The 22,651-nt window shown below is 41.0% G+C and overlaps 1 protein-coding gene across 1 annotated transcript in view; it reads left to right on the top strand.

Annotated features, from left to right (window-relative positions):
* LOC113577182 (voltage-dependent calcium channel subunit alpha-2/delta-1) overlaps nucleotides 1-22,651 on the top strand; it is a 57,389-nt gene that overhangs the window by 1,658 nt on the left and 33,080 nt on the right. The window contains exons 2-5 of the mRNA XM_035525306.1: nucleotides 3,876-3,957; nucleotides 4,543-4,659; nucleotides 21,260-21,319; nucleotides 22,096-22,131. Of these exons, the coding sequence (XP_035381199.1) occupies nucleotides 3,876-3,957; nucleotides 4,543-4,659; nucleotides 21,260-21,319; nucleotides 22,096-22,131 (295 nt within the window). The remainder of the gene's footprint in view (nucleotides 1-3,875; nucleotides 3,958-4,542; nucleotides 4,660-21,259; nucleotides 21,320-22,095; nucleotides 22,132-22,651) is intronic.

Below are 22,651 nucleotides of genomic sequence, written 5' to 3' on the forward strand. Positions count from 1 at the left end.
TGGTTTTTAGATTAATAGGTTGTTGTGGGTTGAAGTCCATGGTCTGAAATGTCTATAAATGCCCACAATTTAATGCCAGTAATGAGGTTTGAGGCTACCACTCTTTTAAGGCATGTTCTTGGCAGTTTTTCTGTAAAGAAGGGTTAATGGTTTTTCACACCATTTTGAACTCTACAAAGCAAAACCTCATTAATACATTCGGTGCCAAGGATCTTGGCACTCCTGCAGCTAAGCACTGTTAAATGCAGTAAGTAGATGTATTATGGGGGTTACAGACCATGCTTCAGATTGCAGTGACTTCATTTTGCTTTCTCATAAATCCATTTTCTTATCTATGGAAGGATCACCAAGTTTTTATTTTATTCAAAACAAACAAAATACACATGCAAGACCTTTTGAGATGTTGGTTTCCTGTTTTAGAGAAGGAGCTTTCGGTGTTAAGGCATAAACCACCACCCATTTGGACTGTGTTTAGCACAGCTCACACAGTTTAAAGCTATACTTCTCGGTGTTAAAAGGTATGCGAGTTGGGGATTATAAATAGCTGGACACAACAGCTTTAAAGTCTGAGCTGGATTTTTAAATTGTTCTAGTAATTAGATCTTGCAGTTGTTCAATCGTTCAGTACTGTCCATCTGAGATATTGTAAATGTTGTATAAGCCACTTGAACCTAGAAATTGGAACATTATGGAAATATGACGTTATAGAAACGTATGTAATTTGCAGTGCATATGGAATGAGGCTAGGTGTCTGTCGGTCAGCCAAATTTTACGTTTTGCATATTTAGGGTGTTTTCACAGCAGTTGTTCATTGCTCTGTTCCGAATCAGTTGACGAGTTTGTAAACGTGGAGCGTTGCCCCCTTGGTTTGGTTTTTCACATGGGGATATTCAAGGACATCAAAATGCTTCACAACAATCCATGTGAGGATGTTTTCTCTGCTTATTGGTCAGATTTGTCTGGAGCAGGGAAGTAAATTCAGGAAGAAGGACCTGTTCTGGATTCATGTATTGTTATCCAGTTTAACATGGAACAGTGGCAGAGTTGGCATTTGTTCACATCTGTAGTAATTGTGTGCAATATTCCATATAGTGGTGCCATTTATCTCAAACTTGCGGAATACCCTTGGTAGTTGAGTTGGATCGAGGTCAGATCACGCTCTCACCATAAATGAACCCTTCCAGAGGTTGTCTGGTACCGGAGCCAGATCACATCTTCTCAAGGGCCTTGGTATGGTTGTTTTGGTCCTCATCTGAGTGCGATTACTGTATTTACACCTACCCAAACAACTCGCACCAAGGGTAAAAATGCTCCAGAGTCTGAGTTTAACTGGACTGAAAAGTACAGGTGTAAAAACACCCTTAGAAGCACTGTGTTAAGTTTCAACCCCATGCTGTCAGCTATACCTCACCTCTCCTACAATGCAGACAGACATAACACAGGCTGTTTAAGAACCGGTGAGCTATCCAGCCCTGTTTATTAGAAAGCACTGGGGAGCTGCCCTCCATTAGCAGGCAGTCGCTGAGCTCGTTCGGTCATTTGGAGCTTCCATTTACTGAGGAGCAGTGAGGAGATGATGGGCCCGAAGAGTGTGCTCCACAAGAGAGGGATACGTGCCTCTTTCTTTGAACTCTGCCACTCATCATGGTTCTGTTTCTCTTTGGGGTTTTCTGGAAGGGGGATGTGCTGGAAGAATGCCATTATTTTGTTTTTGGAGGCTCTTAAGGTTTTATTTATTTTACTTAAAAAAAAAAAAAATCTTCAAAACAAAATTGCGCAATAGCATAGGCCTCGTGCAAGAAATGCTCCTCCAAACAGGTGTGTTTCTAAATCGCTCCTACGATTTGCGCACATTGAATGTAATCACAGGAGACAGACTGGTACTTAATTCATTTAACTCTGCCATGCGTCATTGTTTTCTCATGGGTTCGTAAGAGCGGCTTGCTATATTTACCAATTTTCTCGTAAATTTTACAAGTTGCCTAGACCCGTCATACAAGTCATGAACAGTTCTTTCCCAAAGAAAGAAAACTGCATAGATTATGCATTTCGTTCGATTTAAGATCAATAAATTAACTGTATTTAATGCATCACCCTGGCATAATTGTCCTGTGCGATAGTAGTTAGTGGCGGCAGGAAAGATCACACTGGAAATGTGACATAAATCGTCCCAATTTGAGTGAGTGTTTATTGATATTCTTCGTGACAAGCCACTCATCTGATCAGCTAAAGTCCATTAACATTATCTATGGAGATAAATGATCCTTGATTCTTTATACACACGGGTCACATTCATACAGGACGATTCAGAGTTTAGTCAGCCTACTGTGGTAGGAAACCTGCACAGACAGAACATGGAAACTTCACCCAGATAGGGTCTCCAAACCCAAGACCGTAGTGTCCAGAGGCAAATGTGCTAATCACCAAGCTGCCCTATTGCAAAAACTGACAACCTTTAACAGTGCCTGGGTTTTTAGTTCTAGTTTCATATCGGACCATATCTTCGTTTTCTTTGTGTGTGTGGTTCTGAGCTTGTGCGGCCGCGTGAACAACGCGACCAACTTTAGTTTTCCATTTCTGGGGTTCATGAGCTCTTAATTCTACTGTTGATGTAAAGGTGATTGTTTTCATTTACTGCTTTCTGGAAGCAGGAAAGTTTTTTTTATCCTTGGAGGAAATTTCTATAATGCATAAAACATGCTTCAGGCTTTTAATATGCTAATCTGAAGTTGGCAGCCATTAGCTCTGTTGAACAAAGAGGCGTTTATATGTTTCATTGATGATCATTTGGTGAATCTGACTTTATTTTTATTTTTTATTTTTCCCCCCCTGTGAGGACTATTTTTCATTATCACAACACTGGACGTTTCAATACTGATATTGCAGAAGACTGCATTATGTGGATGACCAATGTTAGCAATCCAATATTTCTGCCATGTTTTTGTTTACTGCTTGACTGAGTGTTGCATGCATCCTAGTGAGCATCCATGCTGAATGGTCTGGTGATATTTTGTAAAATCGAAGGCTTCACCATGACCTACCAAATAAAATAGGTTTTTGTCAATTCCCAGCTTGGTTTTTAATATCACAAGAAATATTGCAGTCATATGTAGTCATATGTAATCAGTGACCTCTTGCATATATTGTACATCCCTACTGCACTTGTATGATTGTGTGGAAGGGCAGGTATGACTATCAGATAGGCCTTCAGTTGCATAGAATACACACAAGCAACTGAGCACCACCTTCCACATAATGTAATATCTAGGTAAATGACAACAGAAAGGATTGTGGCAGCGAAAGCTAAACCATTAAAGTGAATGACAAAATCAGTAATCTAAACAGGTTTCATAAATTACTCCAATATATTGCCACAGTAATATTTTTGAACGAAGTCTCATACACGTGTGTGTGTGTGTGTGTGTGTGTGTGTGTGTGTGTGTGTGTGTGTGTGTGTGTGTGTGATTGTACTGAGCAGAGTGAGGTCTTGGCCTCTCCAGGCTCTGCAGAGCCAATCTGAGGTGTCTGAATGGGGCTGCTGAACCTTTTGCCTCTTTGGCACTTTGATGTGAAGAACATCTTTTGGTCCATTACTGCAAATATATAATCCAAGGGGGGGTTGGTTGGCAGAACACACATACACTCCTTTCTGGTTACCACTCCGTGGATGCTTACGCTTGGATGGAGGAGCAACATTTTGACCTACTATTCCTGAGTGCCATGCAATGCATGAACCAAGCCATGAATTCAGGTCCTGATCCCAGCCTGCCATATGCTGTCCAGGGCCGGGGAATCCTTTATTAACGCAGTATTATCTTTCTGTGTTCTGTATTTTCATTGTAAATAAACTCTATGTATAATGTTTTTCTGTGCAGGATAAAAGAATGGGTGGATCAGATGCAGCAAGAAGTGGTCAACCTGGCAGACACAGCTAGTGCAGGAAAGAGGCTAGTTCAGGTTGGAAATTATGGCATTCATTCCTTTATCAAACACACACACACACACACATGCAGGCATGCGTTTTGCATAAGAGTGTGATTTGGATTGTGCTCAAGACAAAACCTACATCTGAAAGCTTTTAGAACCATCCTGAGATACTTGGTTCTTAGCTGTTACCTGAACCAAAGATGGTTTAAAACTTTAACCCAGTTGGTGCCAGTGATGTTCTATATATGCAGTACTCTAGAGCAGTGGTCAGATTGAATGTGAAGACAGATTTGGACTGGTGAAAAAAATAATTTGATTTCCCTCAAAATATTGTAGTCCTAAAATCATCTTTAGCACATTAAATCAAAATGGCCTGTGTAATCTAAGAGGGTTGTTAGGTCTGCAGTGATTTTGGAATGCATTTGTTACCATTGTGTGGAGATTTGAGACTATCCAGTCCCTCCCATGCTATGATGTACAAAACCTCAAACCTGGACGATCTACCGCAGATAGCAGAGTTTGGTTTTGTTCCCAGTCAGTGAGTCTCATAGTGTTACCAGAGCACCACTCCTGGGTCACATTGTGCCATTTTTACATGCATCTCTGTTATTGTAGATCTATATGGATAACCAGAAATACTACACTGTGAAAGCGAATAACGCAGGAAAGCTGGTGGAAAATGCAGCGTGGAATATAGAGAACTTTCTAAAGAAGCGAGCAAAGGCCTTGGAGGTAAGAACAGTGCAGCCATTCTCACTCACTCACGCCATCTTCCTGCCTGAGAAAGCTATTAACTTAAACATACTACAAACACTGTAAACAAGCAAGAACACCATCACTATGTATTGAGGAAGGAACAGGGTGCAACGAGTGATCACTGACCCAGTCATACTCCAGTTATAGACACTGGTAGGAATAATTGATACATTGTGGAAAAAAAATCGTTTAGTTTTTTTTTTCCCCCTGAAGTTTATTAATAAATTAGACATTTACCAGCAAAAAAAAGTAGTGCAGTAGTGTAACTCTAAAGAGTTTGTGTCTGTGTGTGATTGTTTGTTTAGTAAATGAAACTGGGAAGGAACATTAGGGAAAAAATCAAGTGATTTGGTAAAATAAATAGATAAATACAAGACAAATGGTGTAATGCTCATTGTTCCTAGAAATATCAACCAATATGCTGATGCTCATGGTATGCTAAGATACATTGTGATGTCCTCTCCAGCACTGGGGAGATTCAGGCCATTATTTATGATTGAACATTTAGGAACTGCTGTTTTCTTGTGCTGGAAGTAAGTCCACAGAGTAGAACTGAGTAGAATACTACCATACAGGGACACATTTTGTCCCTCATTTCTCACTGCCCTGCTACTGTTGTGAGCAAAGGTATGTGGGGGTGTGTGCATGCGTCTGTGCCAGCTGGCATCACTACTAGAGGCACTGGATAGATTAATTGTTTCTGTGCCCACTGCAGATGTGCTGGGCTTTCCCTGGTACACTGATGTCAGCCTTCTAACCTAGGAGGTTGGCAGAGGTAGCCTGTGTGTGTGCGCACTGGGGGTCTCTGAAGTGGTCAAAGCTGGGTGAGTTGCCGAGTATAGTGGGGCTGGGTAATCATCTTTATGGTTCTGCAGGATAGAGAGGAGATAGTATATGAAGTTATGGTTGAGCATGTCATCTTTCTCTCTTTGGGTGAGAGATGTGAAAGCCTGTGGGATCGTCACTCCATTGGTGTGTTCTGTTGTAACATGAAGGCAGTGGTTTAGGCTGTGTTGAATTTAATGTAATGGGTTAGGGAGAGCTCTTTCAGAACATCAAACTCTGCACACTGCATATGTCAACTTCTGTTCACAGCTTTCCATTAGCTGCTGTAACATAATTCCTTGTGTCTCCATTATAGTTGAGAATTGTGCTGTTTTTAATGGATTTAATCTGATTGGGCACCTTTTTCAGTTATTTCAATGAATACTATCTTGCTATTTAGGCAGTTTTCATCTTCACTCAATTGGTTTGATGTAACAATTATCGCCTCACCTGACAGGTGATTATAATTGTTACTCTATGGACTAATACTGATCACACTCTGCCTTAAAAATGAAATCTGGTCTTGCTGTTTAGTGGCTTAAGAGCTGCATTTACTTGTCAGACAGGTCTGCGGTTTCCTGCTCCTGGTTTCATCAGTTTGTTGGAACTGCACCTGGTAGTATTGTGCAGTGCACTGTGCCACTCCCATCACTGTTGCTGTAGTCTAAGCTCACTGTAGGACTCCCCTACTTCATGCCTCCCTTCCACCTTCCCTGTGTGTGTGCGCGCCAAGCGTCTTCATGACCTGGGTGCGGACATCCACTTACTGGGGCAGGTGGTGCGTCTTCTGTAATCCTGGGCTGTTTTCTAGTTATTCTCTGCTTCCCCTCCCTTCCTGGCCTTTTCTGCTCACTGGGAAGTGACTCATGTAAGGTCACCCTTCGTGAGGGGCTTCCACTGCTTTGTGCACTGGATTTTCTTATGTCTCTGGCTGTTGGGATGACGCACTGCAGCTGCTGCCTGCACTTTCTTCCTGGGCTCTTTTCTGCACACCACCAGCCATCATCTTGTCCCGTCCCTCACTGCTTTCTGCTCGCTGCCGCTGCCCCTTGTAAATTTCAGGCGTTGCATCTGTTTTGTCACATTCTTCCACCTTTATGGGCTCTGTTGGAGAACAAGTGGGATGCTGTAGCATCTTCCTTCCTGCTTCCCCTTTCTCAGCTGCCATGTTTTTCTCTGTTCCTCACGGCAGGTCTCAAGTGGGTCATCTGGTGCTGATGTCCAGCTAGGGCTGCTTAGTGATTTCTTATGGGGAAGGCAATGTTTTTGCTTCATCATCAGTTGAAATGCCTGCCACTTTTCAGATTCTACAGTATGCATACTGAGTGAGTTTGGCACAGTTCTTGAATATTCCATAAGCTTCTATGATTGGCTCTGTGATTGATTACATCTGCACATTACCTAATACTTACACTCAAATTAACTTGAGCAATTATGTAAGCTCATGTTCTGATGATACTGTTTGCTTCATTTGACTTATGAGAACTCTTGTGGGGAAATAACAAATGAATGAATTAATGAATGAATAAATACATGAAATAGCACTATGTAGGACATGTTTCTCAGTACATTATCATATTGTCTCATCTTATGACTGTAATGAATAACTGTATAACGTGTGGCCATTCCTGCAGAAATCCGGATAATAAAGCTTTGGATAAAGTTCCAAACCATACTTTTTTTTTTTCTTCCTCTGCCTAATTATTGAAATGTGGTTATTTCAATATTACTGCAATATTGGCTGCTAGCTAGAATGTTCACAACACAGTTGACTTAAAATGATAATCTAATTATTAGCAGGATATTATTCTTAGGAAAGCAATGGCGCACACATCATACTACAGAATTGTGTCCTCTCCGCCCTGCCCTGTATATGCTATGGTTCACCGTATCAATTTACAGCAGTCTTTTTGGTTCTGTGCTCATTCAGAGAGCTGTTTTATTTATGCTCTATCAACATTTCATCAGGGCCTTTCTGCCCTTCAAACATACACACACATTTTTGCTATGAGCTGCCAGTTGGCTGACCTATATTACTCCTACCCAGTGGCCTAGTCAGCAGTAGCAAACTATCCAACAAAGAGCTACCTATCAAATAACTGGATGCAATAGATTACCAGTGGGGCTAATTTGTTGTTTTTAATACCTTATTTCTTTGTTTTAATGCAGTTATGAAGCTAGCAGGGAAGCTTGGATGTAGTCTTTGTGCTTTTGTTCCTGGGCCTAGTGCTTTTTACTTTTTGTGTGAGTCTGATCCAGGAGTGTGTGTGTGGGTTTTTTTAAAATTTTTTTTTAAATTTTTTTTAATATATAATATATATATACTCAACAAGCATATCCACACATGGATGCTTGTTGAGTCAGTATCCTTTGGATGCTTGGCTGTGTTCCTGGTCGTCTGAGACCTTCTTTTGATCCTGTTTGTTTGGATGTATTGAACAGCCTTCCCTTTCTGTGGCCACTGCTGTTGGTAAACTAACGAGCCTCCAGCCTGTGCCATCACTCACTCACACACACTGGGACAATGCTTACCTTCAAGCTTGTCTCCAGGACCGTGTCCTCTATAAGCTGTAGAGTGATCAGCGTCATAATAAACCCATTACATGTGGGATGGCACCAAGTCTGATATTAAAGCTGTTCAAAATGGGCTTTTAGTTAATGGGTATGTTGGCTAATGTAAAGACCTTTTTGTTTAAATCTAGTTTGTCTAACAGTGTGAAATGGCATGATTGTGCATAGTCTTTTAGAACCATATGTGCCCAAATCTAACCACTTCCACATAAACAAGAACACAAGTTTTATTTGCACATATAACACACATAATGTAGCACGCAGGCTATTGGGTTCAAACACTGACAACCACAGACACGTAAACGATAGACATTTATACATGTATACTAATGACACAATGAGGAGCAGGTGTGAGACACATTTGATGAATGCACACACACAGACATTTGGGTGGAGGGGCTGTGAAGTGACTGCTCAGAAAACTGATTTAGCAGTACAGTACATGTCTAGTAATACCTAGATAGAATAAGTAACTGTTCAAATTGGCTTGATTTTTGCTCCTGAGAATGCCCCTGGATATGTATTACCGAAAAAGACCAATAGCAGGCTGCCTCTTTCGCTTGTTGCTATGTAGTGGCTGTATAATTGGGCATCTGCACTGCATGATAGTCTGACACTTGGTCTTCTCCTCTGAGCCTGCTGAAAAGACGCAGTGCTGCTGAATACTGCATCAGACACTCTTGATGAGGTGCTTTCTGGCTTTTACCTTCTGGGACTGATGGCACTGTAGTTCAAATTTGTGGTGCAGGGATCTCCTAAACTGGGTATTGGCCTCAAATAAACTACTATCTTGGTCAAGCCTGGTTATCCTCGTCAAGTCAAGCCAAGTAAGTACAGGTTTGCATTCTGGGCCTGGAGGCAGGCTGAGTCGCTGTGTGACAGTTCCCTGGGGGTGATGCCCTGTACCTTCAGCATCTTAGCATCTCAAGCTTTGCACTTTAGGAAGGACAGCTGAGTGTCTTGTTTTAATGCCGCAGTTTGCAGTGAGATCCAATCTCACGACATGGATCTGAGCAAAGTGATGTTTTACTTCTCTTAGTATGATCACATTTGTGACCAATCTGTAAACATACTCATTCAACCTGCAGTGACGGACAGATAAGGGTATGTATTAACGATTTAATAGCAATTACTTAAGTCCTGGTTAACATGAATTTAATCTCGCTGAGGAAATGGTATGTTTGATATGCTAGCTATCTACAAAAAATCATTGTGAATTATTCATGCCCTTCATGTTCTTATCAATAATGAATGCAAGAGAATTCTCAGAATAGAGATATGATCATCCCCTTGTACCAGGAAAGTGTATTGTTGAGAGAGAGGGTTTTTACTATTTATTTATTTATTTATTTATTTATTTATTTATTTATTTATTATTATTATTTTTTAACTCTATGTTCATGTTGCTAATTTGCTTTGAGATCCTGTCACCGTTCTGTGCCAGGATGATCTGTAACAAAATGAATTCACCTTGACTTTTTTTGGTGCTTGGGGTTCAAAGGTTTATGTACTTTGGAAAAACATTGAATGCACTGAATGTTGGGTATGCCGAAAACACATCTTGTTTATCAAAAACTCTTGTTTATCAAGGATATGTTGCTCTGCTTTAGTTGGTATAATGATGAAATAGCTTTAGGTCTGCACCAGATTTTTGAAAATGTAATTGTATTTGTGTGACGGAGGTAAAGACAGGAAGTGCACTTAAAACACCCTCTTTGTTTTCTAGCCCTCTGTACTGTCTGTATGTAGTGTTTGCAAAGGGCCACCAAAGGTGTTTGTGTTGTTAATTAAAATCTGAATTATTGATGTGTGCATCAGCCTGTTAGTTTGTACCTTTTTTTGAGGCAATTAGAAGCTGAATTATTCAGGGAAAGTCATTAGTGTGTACATGTATGAGCAAGAGTGTATAGAATTAGCAGTGTAGAGCATGGTTAAGGTAGTGGTATGGTTTTTCTTCTCTGAGTGAGGGAGAGGGATTCTAGTTTTCATTCCTTCATTTAGTGTGTCTCTTACTGTCTCTTTTTCTCTCCCTCATTCCCTCTCTATCTGCCTCTCTTGCTCTCGTTCTTTCTGTCTGACAATCTCTATGATGAAACATTCTTACCAGATTACTTTTGAAACATGGGGTGTAGTCTGAAGACTAGTTGAAACTGATTTTAGTGAACCCAGTTGTGGACCTGAAAACCCACGTGTAGTCCAACATTTTATTGTACAAGAGTGCTTGATGTGCTCATCCATCTTTTTCCAGCCATCTGTTGGTTATCTAATCAACCTGCCTTCCACTGCCATTTATTTGACATTATTACATCTATTTTAAGTGTGTTTTGTGAGGAGCAGAGCTTTCGTTTAGTGCTGTCTGCATGTATGCCTGTAAGTGTGCATATGTACGCATGTTCGTGCATGCATGTGTGGGTATGTGCGTGTGTCGTCGGCCCCTGTGAGAAATGAGTAGGGGCTGATTAGAGAGAGAGAGAGTGTGTGTGTGTAGCAGATGCTGCAGCTGTGAACATCCCTCACATCAAACAGCCGCCCAGAATACAGCTTCCTCGCACAACACACAGATTCATCAGCTGACACAGGGTAACGTAGCACAGTGCTGCATGGGAAACACTTCAGTGTGCATGCACATGCATGCATCTCAATTTAAAAAAAAAAACAAAAAAAAGAAAGGAAAAAAAAAAAAAAAAAAACACTTTCACAAAGCCAGATTTCAGCAAGATGCCTATGCCCAGGACCAGCTCTTTCAAAGGTTGGCACCCATCTTCACAGAATGGTGAAGGTGAGCGCCTTTCCCAATTGAGTCTCGCTTCATTCCAAGTCTTCCTCCACTTCGATTCAAATGCAAACACCATTAGGGACATTATTCCCAGGCTCCGGAGCAGATTTGCAGAGATGACTTGTTCTGCCGATCTGTTCATAAATGAATGGCTGGATCCTCGCGTAGTAATTTAGCACTGATGACAGTATTCCACTGGCCTTGATGAAATGTGATTTGCCAGAGGCACATTCAGGCAGTAGATTTAGCCTAGGCTGTTGTCCGTGCTTGGGCCTAAGTCTTTCACATCAAACAAGACCATGCGCTGAGGACTGTTAATCAGACCATAGGGATCCATGTGGCAGCTGGATGATACTCTTATTATTCTGATGTTCTCCTCCACACTGCCTCATTGGTTCTCTCTACCTATGTCACTGTTAATTACTACAAGTGGGAATTTACATTATTTGGCAAGATGGAGACCTGGCATATGTTGATGTATGTTTTATTTCATTATTTTTGCTGTTCTTTAGTAATGAACTCCATTAATATTCTGCAAAAATAGTAAAATGTATTAGATTTACAGCTATGCCATTAAAAATGACACTGTTTAGTGGAAGCAATTGAGTCAAAACATTCAAGTAAGCTGAGTCTCCAAATGAAGCTGATGTATCTTAGATTATAAAAGAATACATCCATTTCATGCAGGCATGGAACTTTTAGAGCACTCGGTCAGGTAGTTAGGGTTGGGGTTGGATGAAGCAAGTCTCATTCTGGGTGAGAGCCACTGCACGTGTGCAAAGTCGCTCTCTAACTCTCCAAGCGTTCCCAAGGGATTTGCGCCCATTAGATGAATGAGTATACACACACGTCACAGAGTGTTAAGCGGCCAGCCGTGGCTTCTTTATTGTCCTTGCCAGTGTGTTTTGGCCTTTGTGAAAGGCCACTGGAAGGAGTGAATATGTCCCTAGAGTACTGTTAGACCAGCCACAACACGATAAATCCTCCCGCTCTAATGCACCCCTATTCAGCCTTTTGGCAGATGCACCAAATTGGGGGGCTTTGCACGCCCAGCCTGCTGTGTGGGAGACATCCACAGGCCGGGAGCTCCATCTGAGACATCCCCATCCTGCTTCCCGCTCGTCTTCTCTCCTTCCTACTCTGCCTTCTTTCCTCTTGCTCCCTTAGCTTCTCATCACTTCCTGTCTGCTACACATTTTAAATTCTGGAGCCATCTTCCCTGCTGCTCGTCACGCATTGTACATTTTCTGATCTCTTCAGTGTACTGTATACAACTAGGATACTCCATTGCACTTATATTGAATCTGATACCCAAATTAACTTTTAGTTTAATTACTTCTGGCTTATTGATCATCACATTACTGCAGGAGTTACTGGGTGTTTTGTTCTCAACAGGTCAGTATCCTTTCATGCCGATCCTTATTTCCATAATGGGGACATCAGTATGATTCTAAACACTTGTTTTTGTTTTTTTGTTTTTGATCATGGAGCGGTATCACACAAGTTAATGTCCCCAGCTGAGAGATCCACGGAAGCAAATTGGCGTATTGTGATGCAGGATGTCGGGTGCTGTGAATTGATTTCCAACCTAGTGGACTGGTTGACCTCAGCAGCGATGCATAGGGGAGGTCCCCGTCTCCTGGTGAGAGTCTATGGGCAGAGAGGAAGGGTGGTCAATGGCAATGTGAGTGTTAACGTAGCTGCAGGCTCTCTGATTAGGAAATGGCAAGGGGACTTGGATGAGTCTTGCAGCTCTGTGTTCATAGCCATGTGACAATTTCCCTGAATCTCTAAGATGTGATCATATAGCTCATGCAAACATTGCAATACTTCTGTCATCCCACTACTATTTGACTGTTTTATAGCAGTTATAATATGAGTCAAACTCAGAGTTCCTCAGGTCAGTGTAAAAATGACAAATTACCTGTTTTTGCTACCATATATGAACCCCTGATACCCTACATTTAATAACATTATTGCATGTCTCAATAATTGTGTAGACATAATTTGGCCAACTGAATACACCCCCCCCCCCCCCACCAATTAGCATTTGCCTGGTGCTGATTGCTGTGCTTAGCGATTGTGCATGGTAAATAATGGAGCCAGCTGTAATACTTGGCAGGTAACTGGATCACTCCTCTAACCTCCTCTAGGGAAGAGGCAAATAGTGCAACAACTCCACTCCTAACGAAAGGCTGTCGTCTGCCTGAAAGCCCCAGGCGGGACTGAGCCACATTAGAGGCACAACCTCTCTCCTCGCTTTCATTTCCATAATTACCACACGCTTCAGGTCACGAGGTTATTTGAATTTCCCATTTGCAATTTTTAAAGCACCTCTTGTTGACAGTGGCTGAGGATCGCCCTGGAACATTTCATCTTCTGCTGCTTTCCTTGGTCTTGACTGATTTTTTAATTATTTTTTTTTCCCTCCCCTGCATAATTGGTCGATCTTAAACAGTGATATGAGAGCAGTTGGTGAACTCTCATTATTTTGATTGGGTAAATCGCCCTCCATCCCATCATTTCCTGATTATGGAATGTGCAATAATCCAGTCTGGCATCTATCACATGCCTTCATTTGGAATTCTGGGTTGATCATATTGCATGTCTTTCCTGGGTGTTTATCTTCTTCCCTTTCTTCATTTATTAGTGCTTTCTGCACTTTGCGATCTTGCACAGAACTGGATTAGATATCAATGTGGTCATTGGTCACTGCCATTAAAAGTTGTAGCCTTGTGTTTGTGAGGTCTGATCTAGATCTTGAGCCCATGCCCCTGCTTATATCAATGCATAGCCCTGTATGCGACCCCGGGGACGTCATCATCTGTGCACACACACGCACGTCTGAATCATTCATGAAGGCACGCTCCGCTCTGGGAACCCACAGCAAATGGGATTTATGACTGACTGCTCTAACTCAATGACATTGCTCAGCCAAAGTCTCTCATCTGAAAGCAGCATATCTCAGGCCCTGCTTAGTTTATGGCCTCTGTCACATCACTGTCTGGGGTTTTGTCTCGGAACAATGGAGCAACTGTATTTTAAAGTCACACTCTTTTATATCTAGGTAATAAACATGAGAGTAAATATCAAGTTGTCCTATCAAGAGGTCCTTTCATCAGCTGTGCAAGCAATACACACATACATACATTTGTGCATACACACAAATGACAGACAACTTGATATTTACTCTTGTGATGTGATGTGATATTCTGGTCTTATTTGCTTGTAATAAATTAGACTGTCGGTGGAGGCAGTGCGTCTAGCAGGCAGTCAAATGTGCAAGTGGCACATGTGAGGTGAACTTAGGAGGGAGTTGGTGCACGTTACTGTAAGATGAATGCGCCAGCTTGATCTTGGTCCTGGAAACGTCGTTCATCCTGCCTCAGTGTAGCTAGGATAATTAAGGATTGATATGAGTGATATTCCTGCAACAGGGATAAGCAGGTCTGATCTCAATCCTCCCTGCTTCTGAGGGTTTCTCTGTGCTTCAAGTGTGTTTTGAATATATAAAGCTTTATGTTAAGAGCCTGGCTTGAATTTTTATACTTTAAATGAATGGAACCTGACCGGAATTTAAATTAGCATCTACAAAGGCTTAGCCTCTCAACTGCTGCAGGGAGGATTTTTACGAGTGTGTGGGTGTTATTTTCCCCTTCAGTGCAAACGCAGTAGTTTTATCATTTTAAACAGATCTAGAGTTTACAAACTTGCTTGTTATTTTTGTTGGTGTTTATAGCATGCATGCTGATTGGTCAAGCATTAGCAGTGGAGCTAATGTCCGATTGTCCTAAAAATAATGTCCCTTTACCTTTTTACAGCTCTCCCCTCTGTTAACCTGCTCTTTCTCCCTGACTGGGGGGATTAAACTGGAATAAAGGTATTGATGAAACCCCACCATGCTTATTGACTCACTCGACTGTGCTAACTGTAATCAGTTTGATTTGAAGGGGGTGGTAGCTGCCATGCTAAGTGACAGACATGCTGGCACTGCTGTAGCCTACTTTTTGCTTCTGAACCTGCAGATGTTATTGTGGAATAAAATTGGTCAAATACTTTAAATATATTTTAAATCCCTGACACTTCCCCCTCACCCACCACCACACCAAAACAGTGTGCTGTAATTGTAAAAATAAATAGAATTAGTTAATGGCCTTGAATGTTTATGGAATTCAAGAAAATTTGATTTTTTAAAAAAAAAAATAAACACCTTTTTTTACAAATACAAATAATGTATGTTTAGGATTATCTAAAATTGTTGCCTAGAACCTAAGTGATGTGCTGAGATGAATTTACTTCTATAATAATTGTAAGATCAAATGTGCTCAGTGATGTTTTAGGGGGGAGTGACTAATATTATTTGTTATCGACATCAAGTAATGATGCAACTGAAACAAAATGTTTGTTTATTTGGAACCTCTCATTTCTGATTAGCTGTGCAATGGAAGGGTGTCATATTTCAGCCTGGGTTTCCATCCTAATTCTCAAGGACTATTCCCAGAGTTCATAAAGACTATTGGCTTTATAACACTGACATGGGAATGGTTGTTATGGAAATATCATCATATTTGCCATTAATGTATAGCTCTACACACCGGTATTGTAACAGCATGATCTGGGTGGTCTGATGTGTGGCTTTTATGGATCCATCCTGCTATTTTCCCTCCTTTTTCCACCCTTTACCAGGTTTTACAGTACAGTTGTCTGTGGGCGGAAGTGTGTTAACAATTTATATGGTCTTATTTCATAAGTGGGGTTGTTATAAATGCATACAAAATTGATGTCAATAATAATTTATTCTAATAGTTTTATTTCAATTTTTATTAAAGTATAAATGGCTATAAAATAAGATGAATAAATACAAAATGTAAAACAAAGTGCCTAGTAATGTAAATTGCTAATTAAAGAGGAGAATACAAACCCATGTTCTGATTAGATCCCTGTATTCTGATCATCTTTTAATGTGTCTTGATAACTGAGAGCCCTCAAGTCACTAGGAAGGGAATGCCTTTTATGCCAAGTTTAATGCTACACTACGAAAAGGCTGCTTGGTTACTCTTTACTTGGGGAATGGGTACAACCAGCAAATTTGGTAAATCTGAGAACTGTTGAAGGAATATGCTTAATAATCAGTTCTCTACAATGGAACAAGATCACAAAGATACTTGAAATACATTTTCACAAATACAGTGCAGCTGTCTGAGAACAGACAGCAGGTGACTCCTTAATGATATGGTTTAAATAATGTTTGGAAGATAAGTCGTCTGATATAAATAATTATGTAAATGAGAAGCCGGAATGCTCATAGCACACACAAATGTTATATTTTGTGATATCAATATTTTAAGACAGTACTGTGATTGATAATATTGGGGTGTGTGTGTTTGTGAGCCATTTTGCTGTGTATTTTTAGTCTCTCCCAGACTGTGCAGAGGAGGTGAAGACTATTGGATATTAGCCCAGACCCCCAGCGTGTGTGTGTGTGTGCCTGTTGGAGCAGTTTGTGTAGATGCAGTAGGAGAACAAGTGTTAACAGAAAAGAATGAGCCTGCTGAAAAGAATGTGTGACCTTGAGAATGTTTTCTGAATGTTTTAAATGGAAGGAAAAAGGCACTTTATAAATACTCACCTGGCTCTCCAGTAGTTGTTTAATCTATAACCCATCATTTGCCATGCACAGTTTCTTAGTTATTTCCTCGCCAAGTTTCTGACCACTGTTGCGTGAATATTTTAAAATTATAAACCACTCTCATCCCAACTATAACACCTGTTTAAACCCTTCTGCAACCTTGCTAGGCCTGATAAACCTGCACCAGCCTAACACCCACAACCATGCCAGTTCCATATTAGTAACTTTAGCATTAAAGTTGGGTTGCCTTCCTAAATCATTTCCAGTCATCAGTGGTCCTGTGGTTCGAAACAGACTAGAGATGAACAGAGTAAAGGGTGGCTAACAAACTGTACATGTAAATCATTTTGTTACGGTTTCTAATTATATACAACACACACCTGTCTGTCTAATAAATGCAGCAGTGACTACATGCAACGTAGCTCTTTTTAAAGTGTGTGTGTAAAATTTATTACAATTACTAAAATTACACTAAATTTATTTTTAATATATGCAGTGCTAGAACAGCGCTTGATAAACAGAGATGTTGGATGGACATTCCAAAACTACAAAAAAGTAGCAGAGGAATACTGAAAATGGCATTCTTTACTGTAGAATGCTGTTCCAAACCTTATGCTTGGCAAAATAAGGCTTTTTGGCTTAAAAGCCATAGTTCATAAGTCATGGCATGTCAATATATCATGCTATATTTCAGAACCACTTATGTTGTGTATTTTATAACTGCAACAGGCCATGCAAAAAATTAAATGTAAACATTTCAAACCCTTTCTCCAAGTTCATACTTGGCTTTTGAAGCAAGTAGTCCTAAATATGGCAGTAACCTGCTTGGTACAAATGAATGTAGTACATTTGGCATTCAGGGCATTTAGCAGAAGGACATTCAGGCATTCTTTGTTAAAACACACTGAAGTGTAGATGGTAATTAACTAATTAGAGTTTGTTGATTCAAAGCTTTCTATCTATGTATAGAGATTGCACCACAAATGTCAGGAGCTACAATGACTTCAGACAACATCACAGCTTTGTCATTGCATGGTTTTGCCAAATGGTTGTGGCAGATAGGATTCAGTGGCATAGCATTGGTCTGTACTGACTGCTGTTCTACAGGTATATATCAATCAATGTTGTCTGTAATGTCTTCCCGGTCTGCCTGTTGCTGATGTGAGACAGCGGACACCAGTCCTGCTGCTAGACAGAGGTGCGTTTACTTAATACAAGCAGCAGGCTGGTAGTGGGCACACATGAGTCGGTTGAATTACCAAACGTCAGCACAGGCCTCTCGCCAAGACTCCAAAGCTGGCTGGAGTAGGAGAGAGAGATGGTTAGGTTAGTCACACGATCACCATTTCAGATGGAACCACCTTGCTCTTCCCTTTGACCACAGTTTGTAAGCTAACGTCAGCAATGCTGCGTAGTAGAGCCAGCGCCAGGCCAATATTGTACCAAGTCTGCTTTGCACTGTGCTTTCAGGTTTACTTCCATTACAACCAAGAACACTTGGAAGAGCCACTGGGACACCTGTAAAATTATGTACACGCATATAAGCCATCAGCTGTGTGTGTGTGTGTGTGTGTGTGTGTGTGTGTGTGTCAATGCTCTTATACAATGAAGGAAAGCAATATATGTTCTAACAGTATGAGAGAAGAAACAAGAGCTGAAGTACTGGCTCACTGCTGTCAAATCTGGATCATTGATGTTACAGGAATTCGGGAACATGGAGTCCTTAAGGAACCTGATGTATTAGAGTACCAATTGGATCGCACTGCTTTGTTGTGTCATCAGACTGGAGAAGTGAGACAACTTCAGTTGGTGGTGTGGGTTTGCTGTTAAGCCCTAGATCTTAGACATTATATGTTCCCAAATGTACAAGCTGCATCCTGTTAGCTGAGATCAAAAGCAACACGGTAACTACTGCTATAGTTATACACACACCGACACACACAGACCCAAAAGAAGTAGTAGAAATTTTCTATGATGACCTTGGGTCAGCATTGTACTCTGTACCAGCACATAATCCTGATCATTCTTGGGGAGTTAAGTGCTAGATTAAGTCCAGAAGATGCTCGCTTCACAGTCCACCAGCACACAAACTGGAACAAGACGTTTCTTGAAAACATACCTCAACACATGATTTCAAGAAGGGCCTCCATTCAAAGACTGGCACTAGTGACCTTGGGCAGTTGACTGCATGCTAATATGACAAATAAAGAAAGTCAAGCTGCAACGCAGAAGCAAATAACACCTTTAAAACAGTAGCCTCAGACCTGAGCGCTGTAATCGCAAAAATCGATCATAGCCTCTGAGTTCCTAAATTCAAAGCAAAGGCTCAATATGACTGGAGAGTCTTTTAAACATCACCAGAGCTACAAGCCAGATATACTACTGAGGTGCACAATCACTTCCAAATATTTGAAGAAAACATCTAAAGTTTGGAGAAGCACATCAGGTAGCTGCAGCACCATATCTACCACAGAGAGAGAAGAAGCAGCATCCAATGAGCCCTGGCCACCCCTGTGTCATTGCAGCCAGAGCGGGAGGGAGCTTGTCAGAAGATAAATGCGAAGAGCTGGCAAGAGAACCAAGAGTTACTTACCTCTGCAAGAGTACATAGGACACACGATGAGCATGGCTTCATGTGTGAAAGAAGCATGCAGTAGTGCCAAAGGTAGGAGGCAATGTAGGTTGTTGAGGAGTAGGCGACCGAAAGTTTTAGGCGGTCACACCCATGGTGTGAGTGCTGAATAAGAAGCAAAGACCTGGTTCAACCACTTTAAAAACGTACTCCGTTTGCGCCACTGTGGTTGAGAATAGATGATGGGCCATTCACTCAAGAAGAGCTGGAAAAAGTCAAATCATCCTTGAAACAAGGAAATGTACCTGCTTATGTAATCAATAAGTGTGAGTTGGACCATTTTATCCCAGAAATATATAATAGGGTCTTAGTTAAAGGATCTGAACACTGAAAGAGGTCTAACACATACCAGTAACAATATGGTAATAACAATACCAGTTCCTAAAGGAGACTTTTCCAAAGCCAATAATTACTGTGGAGTCAGTCTAACTAGTGTAACAAGAAAAAATGAACTGAATGAACCTGAACAGAATAAAAAGCAAAATAGGCACATACCTCAGGGACAATGAAAATGGATTCAGAGTGGCACAGAGAAGGATTATTGAGAGATACAGAGAAACAATCTCACTCTAGTCCTATGTTTTATTGACTTCAAGAAGGGATTTGGCAGTATCCATTGTGGTAAAGTGAGCATACTAAGACTATGATAGTCCACCAAAACTATTTAAAGCCACCCAGATGATATACAGCAAAACAAGCATGTGTAATTAATACAGCTGGAGAAACAGATGAGTTTGAGATATCAGCAGGAGTTCTGTTGGGAGACACATTAGCAGCATATCTATTCATAATAGTACTAGAATCGCATCAGGGGTACAGAGACAGATCTGGGGCTCACCATCAACCCATGGAGATTGAGTAGGCATCTTGATACTGCTTTTACTAACTTTGATATTGCAGATGACATCTGCTTGCTATCTGACGCCATGGAACAAGCCAAAGAACTGCTGTATCAGCTTGAGGAAGAGTGCAGAAATGTAGCCCTGTGCATCAATGCTAGCAAGACTAAGGCAATCACTTTTCCTTTACTTCATAGTCCTCTGACAAGTATGGATGGACAAGTTGATGAACGAAGTTAATGACTTCAAATACCTGGGCTCCTGCATAAATTCACCTGAATAAGACATCTAAATTCAAAAGGGACAGGCACAGAAAGCTCTTAAAGGCATGAAAAAGGGTGGAACTCTAACATACCATGTGAAGTAAAGCTGTAATTTTTTTACTGCCTCAGTTGAAGCCATATTACTTTATGGATGTGAGAGCTTGACCTTGATCAGATCATTAGAGAAATCCCTAATTGGCACAATATGCAAAAATGCTCATAATCATATGCAACATCAGATGGCAAGACCGTGTGCCAGATTCCCAACTATATGGAGATCTACCTCACCTGAGCCACAAAATAGCATGGAGAATGGGACTAGGACACTGTCTACCCCACCCTGAAATTACAACCAACCAAGACCTTTTATGGGAACCAAGTCATGGAAGTAAGATCTGTGGTGGGTAACCAAGGATGCTAGTGGAAGTGCTCAGAAATGACGCTGGCTTCACCACTACCAGTGAACTCATTAACTGCATAAGGGTACGGGAAGACTGGAGTGGGTGCCAGATAGCTCGCCTGAGGGCAAACTAGTAGTAGTCATATAATGTAAACTGTACTAGTCTCCTTGTCTTCTCTGAATCTCCTACATTGAGCACCTCGCTCTTTCTAGGCAAGAGAGCCCAGGGACTTGTCAAACCACTGGCTTTGTACTCTTAACCTGCCTGCCAGAAGCATGCATTCACTGTGCTGATAGCTCATTACCTGAGGATGACAGTTAAGCAAAAACTCCACAAAGGAACCTTACACACCACCATCCACAGTAGAAGAGATGAGCACCATCCAGTCTGTCTTGACCACTATGAGCACTGCATTACGGGCCTGGATTCATTCATTGGCACGTATTCATTTGTTCAATTCTGGGAGTATTACAGAGAATAGGAGCTCACAACCAGGGCAATAATCAAATCAGAAGCCAGTTTGGTTTACAAAACGCGGCATAAGGCAACATGTGTTCAGGTCATTTACTGTCCGAATCAGGGTCTTAATTAAACCCAGTGTAGGAGTGTTTTGTTCATTTTAATTCTGTTCTTTTTTTAGGCTCTGGCAAGTGCTGCAGAGATCTTCCAGATGGAGCATGAATGGAAGGATGAGTTTGTAGTAAGTAACTGATAAGGTTATTCTGTTGCATCATTAACAAGATTGGATGCCATGAAAGATGCTTCAGTTCTACTCACTGTGGTTAACTTTGTGTTTCCTTTGATCTAATTTTTATTTTAGCAGAATCCTAGATCTTGGGGCAAATTTTAAATCGGTCACAAATTATTTGTTTGTATAAAATATCTGCACGCTAACATTTTCCACAATAGCAAAATTAAGATGACAATGACCCTAAATGACCGTGTGTTTGTGTGTGTGTGTGTGTGTGTGTGTGTGTGTGTGTGTGTGTGTGTCTGATTCATCTACCAGTCATTTGCAGCTTCATGTATATGATTTCACTTGTCACATGCTGTGCCTAATCCTGAAAATATGATTTATGGGAACACGCATTTTGCATATCTCTTGTAGATAAATTTATTTTTAAATTACACTTCACACCTACACAGACAAACTTATGAATATTCACTTTAAATGCCTCCAATGTGTCACACATCCATTTTCTTCCAAATGGTTCTGTAATTTTAGCTTTTATTTTATTAGACTGTTTAACTGTTGATGGGTTACATCAATGTCTCCATCATTTGCCTTGTTGGTCACATGATATGCAGTGTTGTTTACCAGCTGAAGGATGCTGAAGTGTGCATCAGCTGCCTGCACATGCATGCTTCATCTATTCACATGCTTGTGTGGAAAAAAGAACAGCATATTAGACAGGAGAAACACTGACCTCAATGGAAGCCTAGTAATGGAAAACCTTGTGTTTTTTTTCTTCACAGGAGGATGACATAGTTTATTATAATGCCAAGGACAATGTAAGTACATTTTTCTGGTAAATGCTCCTCTGTAACCTCTTGTTTCTTCATGATAACCACCAGAAGTCCTGAGGCGCGCTCCCCTAGATCTATTTAATACTTGCAATAGTTGAGGTCATTAAAGAAAGTGAAAAGTCCCTTTGGAATATTAAACAATTGAGTCTTTTGTACTTAACGCTAAGTCAAATATCATATACACTCCCAGCTCATTAGTCAAGCTGTTTCTCCTTACTGGTGTGATGACATATGGATCTGAGCTCAGCAGCGCCTAGAAGAGCCACTGAAAATCCTTTGCACATCCTGAATCACTGTGACCCTCAGTCTACAGAATGCACTCTTGCCAGAAGCCATACATCACACCTGCCAATTAGCATGGAGAGAAGGGGGGGCAGCATGGGGAGAGCTGACGTCGAATCTGAAACAGACTGATGAGCTGGGAGGTTGCACAGCCCGAGCGTGTCTGAATTAGAAGCTGTGAGAGCTATTCTGAGCAGCTAATGAGTGTCCAACAGATGCAGAT

Source organism: Electrophorus electricus, chromosome 4 (genome assembly GCF_013358815.1).
Source record: "Electrophorus electricus isolate fEleEle1 chromosome 4, fEleEle1.pri, whole genome shotgun sequence".
Lineage (NCBI taxonomy): Eukaryota > Metazoa > Chordata > Actinopteri > Gymnotiformes > Gymnotidae > Electrophorus > Electrophorus electricus.